This window comes from Monodelphis domestica, chromosome 5 (genome assembly GCF_027887165.1).
Source record: "Monodelphis domestica isolate mMonDom1 chromosome 5, mMonDom1.pri, whole genome shotgun sequence".
Lineage (NCBI taxonomy): Eukaryota > Metazoa > Chordata > Mammalia > Didelphimorphia > Didelphidae > Monodelphis > Monodelphis domestica.
Window position 1 is genome coordinate 240,983,275 of NC_077231.1, and position 16,325 is coordinate 240,999,599.

At 33.8% G+C, this 16,325-nt stretch overlaps 1 protein-coding gene across 8 annotated transcripts in view; it reads right to left on the bottom strand.

The window, feature by feature from the left end:
- Positions 1-16,325, bottom strand: part of LARP4B (La ribonucleoprotein 4B) — a 229,245-nt gene that overhangs the window by 47,024 nt on the left and 165,896 nt on the right. For all 8 annotated transcript variants that reach the window (XM_007504702.3, XM_056799993.1, XM_007504701.3 and 5 more), the window contains 3 exons: positions 8,737-8,884; positions 8,349-8,501; positions 140-209 (listed from right to left, as the gene is read on the bottom strand). In XM_007504702.3, coding sequence (XP_007504764.1) covers positions 140-209; positions 8,349-8,501; positions 8,737-8,884 — 371 coding nt within the window. The remainder of the gene's footprint in view (positions 1-139; positions 210-8,348; positions 8,502-8,736; positions 8,885-16,325) is intronic.

Consider the following 16,325-nt stretch of genomic DNA (forward strand, 5'->3'; position numbering starts at 1 on the left):
GTGAACAGCTACTTAAGATTTCTGATTAAAATTTTTGATATATGCACCCCACCTTCATTCCAGCAAACTGCTATAGAAACCTACCAATATTTTAAAATTTACACTATAAATCTCTATAAATCATTACTGGTAGCTTTACCGAGATAAGCAGAATTCCAGTGTTTTTTTAAGCACTTCTCGGGGGTCCTCTGGGATTTCTTCACTTTCTTCTGCACAAAAATAAAAAATAATTCAAAAATTAAGAGAAAAAAAAACCAACAACTTACCTTACTACTACTACTACTACTACTACTACTACTACTACTACTACTACTACTACTACTACTACTACTACTACAACAACTACACTTTGAAAATGCTTGAACTAATCTCTTAATTTAAAATCATTACAATTATTCCGATATAGCAAAATACACATCGAGAATAAAAGTAATTGAAATACATATCCAATATGTAAACATGAGGGGAAAAGGAGGCAGTTATTAAATGTTTCCTGAGATTTTGTGAGGCCATTTGTTAAAGTTGTAAGAGAAAGAATTCATGCTTCAAGTAGAATTGGACTAGATAATGTTTGAGGTCTACATTAGTTTCAAAATGGTATACTTGGTCAAATTCCATGGGAGAATATTATAATGAATTTTCTAATGAAAGAGTGGTATCTATATTATCATTTAGCTAACATGCATTTTTGCTTTGCTCTAACAGAAATTTCTCCAAACTATCATAAACATCTTGACAAGTACATCCCTGAATTAACTTAGATTAAATTAACTAGTGAACTATATCACAGGCACATCAAAAATGAACTGGATTGCCCATCTTCCCAATAGCAATTAAACAAAATTTTCTCATCTTTTCTGTTTCAATGAGTCTAAAATGATAGTATAGTTGTTTGAATTTGAATTTTTCTAGTGATGGTTTTTAATATTATTTTGATATAGTTTGAAATCTTACTTCTGAAAATTATTTGCTTATGGCCTCTGATCACTTACCTATTGGGAAATAGATTTTAACATTATATATTTGTATCAGTTCTCTATAGATTTTGAATGCTTGCCTTATTAGATATTTTATGAAAAGTCCCCCAATGCCCCTACTATTTTCCTTTTTTCTTACAATTCTAGCTGCAGGTTTTTTATTTGTGCAGAATTTTCTTATTTTATGTAATAAAGATTGTTTATTTTGTCATTTGTGATATCTTCTTTCTCTGAGCACAAAATTTCCTTTAATTCACAGGGTATGACAAATAATTTTCCATTCACCTATACTTTCTTGTATACCTTTTCTCTGTATTTATCTATTTGGACTTAATTATGGTATAAAGTATGAGATGCTGATATAAATCTTTTTGTTGTTGTTGTTAAACAGTTTTCTAATTTTTTCATTTCTCAGCTATTTATATTCTTAGGTAACACAAACAATAAATTTCTACATGCTTTTATTTAAGTTTTGCTCATCTACCCTATTCACTTTTCTATTTTTATACCAATTATCAGAGTTCTGAATTACTGCTTAATAATATATTTCAGGAGCCAAGGGCAATAAACTCTCCCTCATTCTTAATTTTCAAAAATGTTATGTCTTGATGTTCTTATCCTTTTATTGCTCCAAATAAACTTATTTTGCTAATTCTATGAACCAATCCATTGCTAATTTTATCACACTAATGGAAAATTTACAGAATAATTTGGGTAGTGGTATCACTAAAAAGAAACAAACACCCTTACTATGTATTGAATGCTAAGGGCTAGGCAATGGGGGTTAAGTGACTTGCCCAGGGTCACAAAGAGAGGAAGTATCTGAGGCCAGATCTGAACCAAAGGACCTTTCATCTCTGGGCCTGGCTCTCAAGCCACTGAGCCACCCAGCTGCCCCCTATCATTTTTATAGTATTAGCAAAGTTCAAACTTCAAACAACCTGTCATAACTTAGATATTTTTGGATTTCTAATAATTATTCTGTACATATATGTATATAAATATTTGTATACCTAGTTGTATAAAGTATTTTGTTAGAAGGAATTTCTTTTTTCTATGTTTCATTAGTACAATGAAAAAAGCTGAGATTCATCTGCATTTATTTTTTATTCTGCTATTTTACTGAAATAACCCTCAATTTTCTTTACTGATTCTCAAAAACTGGGTATGCAGGAAGATAATATTTTTGACTACATGAAAAAGTAGTTTTAGAAATTGTATTTACATTTCAATCTAAAAAAACAAACCATTAAGCTCTACTACTATTTTACATAAGGAATGACTGTAGTACTCTCACTCAGACCATATAAAATGGTGATGTGTGCAACTGAGTAAAAAGGACTTCTACAACTTGGAGGAGTTAACAAAAGAGCATTATCTGTGGATAGTTTGTATGGCTAAATACATTATTACATCATCAAGTTTAAACTAAACATCAAAAATTGATGAGTTTCATGGGATTTCTATAAAACATGTCGAGGATGACAGGAATAATAGAGGTAAAAATAAACAGATGAAAATGGTTAAGTGAAATACATTTCTTCTATTCCCACTATAAATAACATTTTAGCCATTTGCTTAATTAAAAAAAAGATCCAACAAGGCAAAAATTGAGAAGTCACAAATCCAAAAATTTCCAACTAAAGAGAAAGAAAAGCTTGCCCTCCAAAAGAACTTTAGAGGTCTCCTCTAGCTATTTTAGGGACAACTATGACTATAGGGCTAAGAATAGGATAAGTGTGAATTCCTTAGGTAATATTTCTGCAATAATATGTACACTTGGGAACTCACTGGAAACTATCAAAAGCCAAATTGTATTGCAACAAAGTCCTTATAGTAATTAAGACTATTGCATTAGAGTCATAATAGAATTTTTTGAAAATCAACTTAAACTTTCTTAAGAAGTCAGGACATATTCCAAACCTCTTTGGCAAAGGTTATTTTGCAAAGGCATGTCAAAGATTTTTCTTCTCTTAACATGTTTATTGATTGCTGATTCCCATATATAATTATTAAATCATTTTAATAATTGTGATTATTCCTTATAACTTATCACTAAAAATTTGATTATCAAATAAGATTATAAGTAGAGAACATGCAACTATATAGGGGCATAAAACAGTGAATAAAAACTGAAGTTGCTTAATTAGATGACCTTTTATACTATCCAGAATTTAGAACTCATTTTTCTATAGAAGTAGCACTATAAATATGATGGTCCTTAAATACCAAAAAAGTTTTTGTATTTTGTATCTGAGACAACAGAGTACAACTGAAGATTCCTGAGCATACTTTGCTTTAGAAATATTAAGGGAAGAGTGGGGGAGGAGGGGAAGCTAGGTAGCTCAGTGGACAGCCAGGCCTAGAGATGGGAGGTCCTCGGTTCAAATCTGACCTTGGACAAGTCACTTAACCCCCATTGCCTAGCACTTTACGCTCTTCTACCTTGGAACCAATGCATAGTATTGATTCTAAGATGGAAGGTAAGGATTTATTTTTAAAAAAACAACTAATATGGTTCTATGAAAAGAGATAAGAAAGACTAAGGAAAAAATATTAATGAGGAAGCTATTATAAAAGTCCAATTGAGCCTGAATTAGGCTAGAGGATGTAAATAAAGAAAAAGGAATGGATCAGAGAGCTGCTGTGGAGGAATAATCAAATAAGAACTGTACAAATGATTGAAAGTGCAAAGAGAGATGTGAGAATGAACCAAGTTATGAAAAAGTATTAAGAAGGAGAGTAATTCAACAGAAATAGCAGTTAGGTAGAGAGGTAGTTTTTTATTTGTTCTATTTTGGACCTGTTGACTAAAAGAGTCATAAATATCCAGCCAGCAGTTGCTGACAAGGGAGTACAGAGAGCTCAATATACAAGAGAACTAGACATTAAATATGGCAATCAGGCCCAGAGAGCTAACTAAACATGTGGTAACTGTTGGGATATTAAAAGAAAAAAAAAAGACACAAGGCCCAGAACAGAACCTTGGAGTACATGCCTACAATTGGTATATAGGTGAATATCCTGAAAAAGAAACTGAGAATGGATGGTTAGATAGGTCAAAGTACCCCAAAAGCCTACACAAAATATCAAGGAAAAAGTAATGGTAAATAGTGTCAAACACCACAGAGGGGTCAATAAGAGGTAATACAATTTCTATCACAGATCATAAAAGAACAAAAGGAAAGTTTAAAATATGACTTAATAAACGATATTTGTGAAATATCTATTTTGTCCCAGGAATGAAAGAAAGAGGAACAGTCCCCAGTCCTTTAGGGTGGAGACCACATGATATAATAAAGTATGTACAACATCCACACCCATGGTACTTAAGAGAGAAAAGGATGTAAAGGACAGAATATTCTGTATGAGGAGCAGAAAGAAGGTTGAATTGATTGCTGCAGAGAATAAGGTCAATAATGTGAGTCAACAATGTTTTTAGCTGCCAATAAGCAGCAAGACTGAGAGCCAGGTCAGGGTTTCTTTCATTTCTGTTTGTGTCTCTGAAGACTAGGATATAACTTTACAAATAGTGCTTAATAAGAAGTTGATTAAATGGAATCAGGTTCACTACTAGGAAAACATTGGAGTTCTGATTTTATTTCCCAATTTAATTTTGCAAAAATTATCTAACTGGTTATATCAAATTCTAATTTCAATGTATTTATTAAATAAATCCAGCTGAAGCAAGCCTAAAGCTTTTTTGAACAAGTTACTTCATTCTTTTGGATCTCCAATGACTAGATAATTGAAGTCTCCCAGCTTTAAAAAAAATAAATTAAAAATATATAAGTAATTTCTCTCAAGAATGTTGAACTTGAACTTACAACAATAATTATAACTATTGACCTAAAGTTCTAACATAAAAATTATAAATGAATCACCACATTCTGATCATTTTCACTAACTTTTAAAATTATTTTTGGGTAATATTTTATATTTTCCCCTGTTGCATGTAAAAATAATTTTTAACATTAAAAAATGAATTCCAAATCCCCCCCCAAGTTGATAAGCAATCTGATATAAATTTTACATTTTCAAATGTGTAAAAAAAATTTCTGTATTAGTTAATTACATGCAGAAGGCCAATAACAGGAAGAGGGGAGGGATAGAAATATATTATGTTTTGGTCTGTATTCAGACTATCAGTTCTTTCTCTAAAAATGGGTGGAATTTTTCCTCATGAGCCTTTGTGATGTCCTTGACCAATGTATTCCTAATAACAGCTGGCCATTCACAATGGTTCATCAAACAATATTGCTGTTACTGTGTACAATGTTCTTTCTGGTTTTGCTAACTTCACTCTTTGTACCAATTCATGTTAAGTCTTTCCAGTTTTTTCTCAAATCAACCTGCTTATTATTTCTTCTAATACAATAGTATTCCATCACAATCAAATAGTATATACCATCTTGTTCACTCATTCTCTAATTGTTGGATGTCCTCTCAATTTCCAATTCTTTGCTACCACAAAATGAGTTGCAATAAATATTTTTGTATATATAGCCCCCCTCCCTTTTAAAAATCTCTTGGGTATATAGACCTAATAGTGGTATTTCTAGATTGAAGGGTATGCACAGATTTAGATAGAACAAAGTCTCAAATTGACCTCCAGAAAGGTTGGATCAGATTATATCTCAAACACTGGATTATTTGTCAAAATTTTCTCACATTCCCCCCCACCAAATTTATCATTTTCTTTTTCTGTCATATTGGCCAATCTGAGAGATGTGAGGTGGTACCTAAGAGTTATTTTATTTTGCAATTCTTTAATCAAGCGTGTGATTTTACTCAGTTCTCTATATATTTGAGAAATGAGATCTTTATCAAAGATATTTCAGGTGAAAATTTTTTTTGTCAGCTTTCTGCTTTCTTTCTAATCTAGAAGGTATTGGTTTGTTTGTACAAAATTTTTTAACATGATTAAAATTATCCATTCTACATCCTCTAATGCTTTTAAGTCTTGTTTGGTTCTAAATTCTTCCCTCAACCACATATCAAACAGTAGACTATTCCATAGTCTCCTAACGGTGATATCAACCTTTATGTTTATCTGTATATAAGGTCTGAAATTGGATCTATATCCCATTGTCAAAACAAGTGAATTCTTGCCCCTAAAGCTTGGATCTTCTGATTTATCAAACACTAAATTACTAGGGTCATTTATTACTGGGTATTGTGCACTAGTCACTGATTCATGAATCACTTCATTTCCCTTCCTTGCTGCCATTACTTTATTTTATTTGTAGTAGTGTTAACAGTCTCATAATTTGTACAACTCCTTGCCCAGGAGGTGCCTCTCTATGCTACTCCGAACAATTTTAAATACTATCAGCTTTAACTTATTAAAATTAATAGTTCCTCTTTATGTAGCACTTAAAGCTTTACAAAATTTTTTTTCTTTGTATCAACCCTATGAAGTAGGGAAACGAGCATCATCATTTCTATTTTCCAAATTTAACCAAGAAATTAAACAGTTTGTCAAAAGTTATAAAGTTAGCAAATGGCAAAATCAGGCTTGAAATTTAAATCTTCTGATTCCCAGGCTATTGCTAAATCAGGATGAAATACAAATTTTATTGTCTTACTATTTTTTTTCTCTTTAAACAATTCTCATGGTGCTTTCTTAGCTAAGGGATAAACACAAGTGCCACTGCCTGGAACCTTGTTCTTTCATAATCTGGGCAAAATTTACTTCTCAGCCTCATTTATTTTTTATTTCTTCATGCCAAACAAAATCACACATTGAATATTTCTTTCTTCTCCCCACATTGCTAAAAATTGAACTTTCTAGTCTCTTACCTCTCTTTAAAAAAAAAAAACTCCAAAAGAGCCATTACAGCCAACAGGGACCCAGCAGTCTGCCTGATAGCTCCAAGTGAGACTGGTCATTGCTGACCCTCTGCCAAGCTTTGGTAATGACTCCGTTCACAAAAAGAGAAATGCTCATTGGTGCTTTACTGTGAAAACCAAGGAAGCAGCATTTTGGATTTCAAACAATGGTTTGGAAAAGTGTCTGCCCTACTATGGCCTATAAAGAGCATCTATAAAAAGTAGGTTAACCAAGGGTTGGTACCATTTTACTTAAATTGTTGCATACTGAATTAATACAGTCAAATTAAAATCTGTTTTATACCTCTGTGTGTGTGTATATATATATATATATATATATATATATATATATATATATATATATACCCATTTGCTGATTCAAGTCTATCAAATCTGTCAATGAAAGATGCTGTCATTTTTCTACCTAGTTCACATAATTGGTTGTAAATGACTTATCAAAAGAACATCAGTCTTTGAAAAAACTTAACATAGGTTTGTGCTGTTTTAGAGTATGTTAATAAAAATGTTATGGTTTGCTGCCACCTAAAAACAAAAATTGTGAGGCTCACTGTCAGGGAAGATGGAGTTTTGTGTCTTACACATTCCAGCTCTGTAATTGTAAATAGTCACTAAGTGACTAAGGAAATACTCTAAGTCACAGGTTGCATGCAGCTTATGATCTGTGTTTGTGAAGAAGATTCCCATTTGAGAGATCTTTTTGATGATAGATACTTTTAAGATTATTTTTCTTGTGAAGGTATGTTGAAAATCATAGAAAAACAATAACTTCAAAATAACATTGAATATAACAGAAAAATCAATGAAAATGTATGGTGGGTAGCTATGCTGTAACATACTATCAATGGTAAGGTCTACAGTGTTATTCATGGAGTTTGAGAGACCTAATATATAACCTCCAAAGAACTGGATAGAACCTTTATGAGGGGATAGACAAGGGGACAGAATGAAAAGCAAAGATGAATTTTAGTCTGCCCCATTAGCAGAAAAAACCTTACTGAGGAAAACATGAATATCTTAAATTGAATGTTTAGAAATTACTACTTAACTTTTTATATGTTTGTGTGGAAATTTTTTTTTTATATTCACCAAAACCTTCTAGTATATGGAGGAAATACTCAAATACTAAATTTTAACAAAGTGGTTTTTCACTAGACCTGCTAAAGCTGGAGAATATATTAATGGAGGAATTATGCCAAAGTATAATCTAATATTATGAAGTAAATTATATAATTTTAAGAGTTGAAAGGGCCTTACATCAATTACTCCACATATCTACATAATAATTGGGGGAAGTGACCAATTTCTCACAGAAAATTAATGGTCAAGACAAATGCTAGACACAAAGCCTAATGATTATCAGTCTACTGATAACAGTCTATCTGCCTCAGTGTAAGGTAAAGATCCCTCTATCTTTTGCTCAAGAATCTGAAAATTCTTTTATAAAAACATTTTTTACACATATAGATTGTCTGTCTGTCTCCCTCTTTGCCTGACCCCCCCCCAAACCCACCCCCTTACCTGTCTGGGAGTTTTCAGGCATAGGCTCATATTCTGAATGGTCCAGGACCAAAGTGCTCATATCTGTTTGGTCTGACAATGAAACTGGTTCTTGCAGGTCTCCTAACACTGCATTTGGATATGATGTGTCGACATTACTGTTGGCATCCAATCCTGCAAATGAAAATTTTATCCCAAGGAATAGGAAAGAAAATAATTCTCAAAAAATGTTTCTATAGGCTTATTATTTTGGTTAAATAGATTTTAATATAGGTCCTCAGTGTGAGAACTGATGATAATATAGATTTCATGTTTGATAAATTAATAGCCTCTCTTTGGGGCTAAATGGAATATCAAAAAATAAAACAGATTTACCTTAGCTAAAAGATTTTACAAATTTAAAGCATACCTTCTTTGCAGGCATCTGGAGGGTGATCTGCTATTTCTTCCCAGGTTTTGCTCACATTTCCATCAGTGGTACCACTTGCTTCCAAGTGTAACAGATGATTCCCCCATACTTTTGCATTAGGGTTTAACTCTGAAACCTTGGCTGGTTCCTGAAAAGGGATTTAATGAAATATTTCATATAGTGAAACAGTATGCCTGCAGTAAGAAATTAAAAGGGGTAATGGGGAAGATTGTATTAAAGAATCAAGATAATTTGTTCCTTACAACCTGAGCAGAGGGTCATTTCTGTGATCAAGTATACAAACTAAGTCTTCCTTGTAGGATCTTCTAGATACATATCTGGGGGGCAGCTGGGTAGCACAGTGGATTGAGAGCCAAGCCTAGAGATGGAAGGTCCTAGGTTCAAATCTGGCCTCAGACACTTCCCAGTTGTGTGACCCTGGGCAAGTCACTTGACCCCCATTGCCTAGCCCTTACCACTCTTCTGCCTTGGAACCAATACACAGTAGTGATTCCAAGACGGAAGGTAAGGGCTTCAAAAATAAATAAACAAAAATTAAAAAATATCTGACTACTTTTAGTCACAACAAACATATAAAACCATTCAGTATTCACTCATCTCATTAACAAGCATATATATATATATATATATATATATATATAAAATAAATCAATCAATAACTGAGTTTTGGAGACAAAAAGAAGTTGGGTCTGTAGAGATGTCATGTCTCATCATTATCTCACTTCATAGGCCAGATATACATTATTAACAAAGGCCTCCTGGCATGAAATATTAATTTGGTATTGTATTATCTCATAGAAGCTAAATTTTAAAATGACAAAAATGGTTTTTTTCCTTAATAAGATACGGTAGCAAAACAAAAACAGATACATTCATAAAGTAAAATGGTGTGTCCAGTATCTAAGAGCCTTTACCATCTACAAATTAATTTCCACAAAATGTTTTACAAAACTCTGAGTCAAACTTCTGAATATAAGGTTAATTTTTTGAAGGAGATACATTTAAAGAAAGAGGTCTGCTTTGAACATTACCCATATAAGGATTAACTTGGAAATAAATAGTTAAACACATTCAAACAAAAACTAAATCTTAATCACATGCATTTACAATTTTTATACTGGGGAGAAAAAGTCTCTAAAGATATACACTGCAACCCTTCCAAAATCTAGTACTTATCACAGTGTAGAATTGTGATTGTAGGACCTCTCATTTCTATGCAGGCTTTATTGTTTTCATAGTGTTTTTATTTATTCCTTTGTTGTCAACTCTATGATGAATCTAGGCAATGTAATTTACTCATTTGATAGATTAGGAAACTGAGGCACAGGACAATGTGAGTTTCCCAAGACTGCTCAATAACTTAGAATTTAACTATGAACTTAGGTCTCTCCATATGTGCATCCAACATGAGCAAGGAATAGAATGCTCTAGGTTAAACAATCAGATTCATTATTATTCTTGTTTACTTTATATTTTTATTATTTCTGTTGCTGCTGCTGCTGCTATTACTACCTGGCATTTATATATCATTTTCAAAATCTAAAAGAGTTTTTCAAATATGTTCTTTAGATATAAGAAAATTTTAAAGGACTAAAATAAAATGTATTAAGTACTAAAAATTATGCTGAGTGAGATTTGCTGAAGAATCAAAGGTTTTTCAGGATTCTATAGGGTCTTTCCATGATCATATTTTATCTAACAATAGGTTTAAGAACTATAATAATTTCAGAAGTAGTACTGAATGTAAACAATATTTCAAGGTATCTGCAACAACTGCAACATTATATGAACATTATATGTCTTATAATGACAAACTTTTAAGTATTGCTATAAGGATTGTTTCCTTCAAAACAGAAGAAAATGCTAATTTTCAATTGGAGGCATGAGGTGTTAAAAATATTAAAAAAAAATTTTTTCCCCATCTAAATTCACAGACCTTCTGGACTCAAAGGACCTTAGAGAAGAACTGAGGATTTTTTAAAATTGATCCTCAGCTTAACATTTCTATCATTTGGGAATAAGAATAGGGATTATGCTTTTTAGGAAAAGTTTTCTTGACAATGAGCTTAAATTTGTGTCACTTCCTATTGCTTCTGGTTCTGCCTTCTGCTGTGAAAAAACACCAAGTCTCACTTCTCTTCCACATGACAATGTTTAACTTTCTTGAAGATGGCTGTTTTGTCTTCTAGGTGAGGCTAGGTGACACTGTATGTAGACAGAATGCTGGTACTAGAGTCAATGAGAGCCAAGTTCAAATCTAGCCTCAGATATTTGCTAGCTGTGTAAACCTAGGCAAGTCACTTAACCCTGTTTGCCTCCGTTTCCAAATCTGTAAAATCAGCTGAAAAAGCTGAAAAATTTCTTCACTAAGAAAACCTGAAATGGAGCTACAAGTGTTATAATTAAAAATTAATCCTGGAGACTTTATATTAGATTTTTAACTATTTATTAGTTAGGGAAAAAAAGAGAGAAAAGAGAAGTTTACCAGCCCAGCCACCCAAAGTCCTAGATTCCAAACTGGCAAGGGCGCCCAGCTAAACACAGGATAGGGTCAGATAAATTAAGACTAGCCAAGGAATGGGCTTGTGTTCAGGAAGGGCCTGGAGCAAAAAGGAAACTGGAGTGCCCGCTTGCCCTGGCTCTCATCCTGCCCATGGCCATATACCTTCTCAGCTTTTGATTGCATGGTTTGGCTTATGTGTTCTTAAATCTAAGCACATAATTTTGTCACACTAGCAGGTCAGAGGCCAAGCAAGGGGCTTCCATTAGCCCATTCCTAAAGTTAGAAACTGCAAAGTCTCTCTGTGCCCTAACTTAATGGGCATGTGCCAACCATGAGTTATATTTTATGTTAAATTTCACACACAAGTGAACAACAACAACTATGTCTCTATTTCCCCTGACTCTTGTCTTCTCTAGCCTAAACATGCCCAAATAATTCCCTTAAGACATGGATTCAAGGCAGTTTACCATTCTGGCTGACCTCCGTGATGCATACCTTTTGATTCTGTAATATCATTAGTGGGTCTCTATACCAAAAAGATCATAACAAAGGAGAAAGGACCTACTTGTACAAAAATATTTATAGCTGTTCTTTTTGTGGCAGCAAAGAATTGGAAATTGAGGGGATGGCCTTCAACTGTGTATTTCATAAAATCCAAGATTTAAATTTTGTTCGAGATAGATCTTCAGAGAAGAAGCTTGCTAACTAACTGAATCCAGAGAATGAACTGTTTGCAGAAAGATATCTAAACCCCTTCACTACAGGAAGATCCAGAATGAACCTTGGGGTGCAGTTGATTGAATTTATTTTGAATGTACAATCTTCTGCCAAAGGGGACTGCCCCCTAATTGGCTTTTGTAAATGTCCCCAGCAAACACTGGTTTTGCTGTCTCTCTGGATCTCTCCCATTTTTCCCTTATCTCTAACTATTATAATTTCATAGCTGGTATGTTTACAAGAACCATCAGAGAGACTAGTCTTCCTGGGGGGGGGGGGGGGGGTAGGGGGGGGGTGTTGTGAATTTCAAAACTACTCCACCCTGTTCAGACCATTCTTTGGAGGATGGGATTTAGCTATTTCCTGATCAATGACAATGGAGATACTTGGAGTAACAGAGTCCGGTCTTGGAAACTGCAATCTCCATCCTACTCAGGTAGAGATTAGGAAGGGCTACAGCAAAACTCAAGATTTAATTATTTGAGAATATGGACCTCAACAGACATGTGCAAAAAAGGACTGCTCACTTGGGCTGTCCTAGGCCAAGCTTGAGCCACCATTGGCACTTGTGAGGCACAGGAAGTGAGGTAGGGAACAGCCTCTGGAATTCGCTCACTTCCTGGAGACAGAGCTAGGGAGCAGTTCGCCAGTTCGAGCTAAGAGCTTGAGGAGGGAGGAGGCCGGCAGACAGCTTCCCTTCAGATCAGTCACCTGAGTCAAGGACTGATTTTCTTCTCTACCTTGGCCCTTTGGGCCTAAACGACCTCTGGCTCAGCCAGAAGGTTGAGTTAACCTTTTCCCCTTTTCTCCTCTCTCCTTCTCTTCCTCTCCCTTTTTCTTATTCCCACTGTGATTAAACCACCATAAACTCTGTTCTGACTTGAGTGTTTCATTTTAGGAATTTCATAATTAAATTCCTTGGCGACCATAAATTAATATTATAACAACCTTTAAAGGTGATTTTCACCTTAACAACTGGGGAATAACTGAACAAATTATGGCATGTGATGATGATGGAATACCACTGTGCTATAAGAAAAAATGAACAGGATGATTTTAGAAAAAGCTGGAAAGACCTACATGAACTGATGCAGAATGAAATAAGCAGAACCAGGAAAACACGGTACACAGCAACAGCAATATTGTGGAATGGTCAACTGTGAAAGACTTAGATATTCTCAGCAATACAAGGATCCAGGATAATTTTGAAGGACTTGGGACAAAGAATGCTATTGACCTCCAGAGAAAGAACTGTTGGAGCTGGATGTAGGTTAAAGCATACAACTTTTCACATTGCTTATGGTTTTATTTTGGAGTTCTGGTTTTATGAGTATTCTTTTACAACAATGACCAATATGGAAGTATGTTTTGCAAGATAATAATGTATAACCCAGATCAAATTGCTTACCGTCTCTAGGAGAGGGTAGGGAGGGATGGAGAAAATTTAGGTCGTATAATTTTGGAAAACGTATGCTGGAAATTGATATCACATGTAACTAGGAACATAAATATATATGTATAAATATAAAAATTAAAATGTAACATACTTCTATTAGTTTATAAGAACAACTGTTTAAATCAGGGAATATAGAAATGAAATTTAGCTAAACAAAAATCTTGACTAATATACATTTCCAATTAGTTCTTTTTTCAGATAACTAATAGAACCAAATATATGAATAAAATGAATTAAGACCAGATTTAAATGGTGAATAATCCAAAGATGACAATTTTTTAAATGAAAACCATGATATTCAAGGCAGCAGGAATTCAGACAAAGAATGAAACAATCTTTTATTTCAAAGAGCACACATTCTACTAGGAGAGGCAATAAGTATACATACATATGAAGCATACAAATATGCATGAGGTTGTTTGGGAAGTAAAGCATTAGCAGTTGGTGAGATTAGGAAAAATTTTCTACAGAAGGTAGAGCTGGAGTTTTATCTTAGTTGGTTAGACCACAGATTAGGAAAAGAGTAATATTACCTAATACGTGGGAGGATATGTTAGGTAAAAGCTGTAATGGACTCTAATAGTCAAGCAAAGAAGTTTATATGACCCTAGAGTTCATTAGGTAGGAGAATTAAAAATATTTTCAAAAATTCAAATAATCAATTACATCTAGTGATATGTCACTCACTAAAAATTTACAATTTAAAGAGATATGACTGAAAAAATTGGGAAACCATTAGTTTTCCAGTAAAGCTCCTGCTATTCCAAATACATAAATGCTCAAGGTCTAAAGTCTATCCATCTAATTGCAATGAAATATTTGATTTATTATAGACCTACCAAACTCTGTTTTCTGTGACTGTTTCTCACAAAAACACCTCCCTCCAATATTTCCTTTAGGTAAGACACTGAATATACATAATGAATTTGAATAAGAATTGAACAGAAGTAGAATGGGATGGATTAGACTACCTCTCTGAGAAACTAAAACTTTTAACTATCACAAACAACACCCTAAAACCAAAGTTACACCATCTAAAAGACAAATATTCAAGTAAATATGGTAAGACTGAATCATGAAATGCTACAAGTCAGTATAGAAATGAAATTGGTTTCACTCTAAAGATAATGAAGTACATGTCTAAAGCACATCACAAAGAAAAGCGTAATATAGGCTTATATAATATAGGCCTAAAGGAAGATCACTAGTATGTTGTGAAGGCCCCCTCTGGAAATCTTCTGAAGTGCATGGAAAAGAGGCACATAAAGTAGACATACATTAATAAATTCCATTTATGCAATCCGAATCACTGAGATCAAAGATCCTTTGAAGTAAATTCATAAAATATCTAATTCTCCAATCTTCTTTTTTTATACTTTCCTTCTAATACTACTGCCTAAATTCAGCCACAAGTTAGAAAGGACTTGGACAGCCGGGCTGTCCAATTTACAAATCATCTTTTTCTGGAATAAGGGAGTGTTTTTTATTCCACAATCCTATACCATCATATCATTACTTCCAACACCATTGATTTTCTCATTTTGAATCTGAGTAGGTATACCACATTGTTTTTTCTCTCTTTTCAACTCCTAATATCTCACAGCTTAAAAAAACAAGAGACTACTTAATCTAATCCTTTTCTCACCTAAAACTTAAATGTAAATAAAAAATCTGGAAAGTCTAAAGATCACAAGATTTAAGAGATTGTCTAGTGTAACCCACACTTTTGCTTTCCCTAGGGTCCACGTAACACTGAAGTAACTAGTAACAGAATGAGTATGATAAATGGATACATAATTCTCATTGTTACATATCACTTACTTAGATAAATTTCTTTTTGTATGCATATAAAGAAAAAGATAAAAAGTTAATGATATACTGGATTATGTTATTTATTGCCACTAATTCTTCTTGTCCTTCAGAGGCCTTTGATATTATCAATCACCCTCTTCTCTTAAGGTTCCCATGATAATGCTATGTCTTGGTTCTTCTATCTGCCTAACCACTCTTCATTTAAGTCAGGCCCACTAAGTATACAGGGTCCTTCAAGGTTCAGTCCTGGATCCTCTTCTCCCTCTATAAAATCTCAGTAGGTCCTTACTAATGTTACTAACTTCCATGGTTTCAATCATGACTTCTATGCTAGTAGCTCTCAGATTACTTATGCTAGTAGTTCTCAGATTACTAGCTACTAGATGTCCTAGAGACATCTTAAACTCAGTGCTCAAAACTGAAGTCCTTATCATTGTCCTCCAAATTCTCTCCTCTTCCTAACTTTCCAATTACCCACCTTCACAAACCTGTGATACTTAACTCCCCCCTTTCTCATTCGCCATAGCCTCCTTAACATCTTTGGCAAATGCTCCTTCTCACCTCTGAATTGACAACTACCCTAATGCAGGCCCTAACTACTTCATCAATGGACTTTGTACCAGTCTCTGGTTGATATCCCTGCTTCAAGATTCACTCCAACGAAATCTGACCATATCCTCCCCTATGCAACAAAATGGCTCCTTGTCTTCATGATGAAATAAAAAATCTTCAATTTGGCTTTTAAAATCCTATCTAACCTGTTGTCCTCCCTACCCCCCAATTACTATCTTTCCAGTTTTCTTTTAAAGAAAAGTAAGGAAACAAGCATTTATGTGCCAGGCACCAGGTCAAATGCTTAACAAACTTTATCTAATTTGATCTTCGCAAAAATCCTGGAAGATAGGTGCTGTCATTATGCTCATTTTCTAGAGGATGGAAATTGAGACAAAAAGAAATTAAGTGACTGTAAGAATGGTCACTTTGCTCTATTCCTTACCTACAATGCTCAAGTAGTCTTATTCTGGGCATTTTTACTAGCTCTTAAACTCCTTGCTTACCCTCAAGCATCACCTTCTTGAA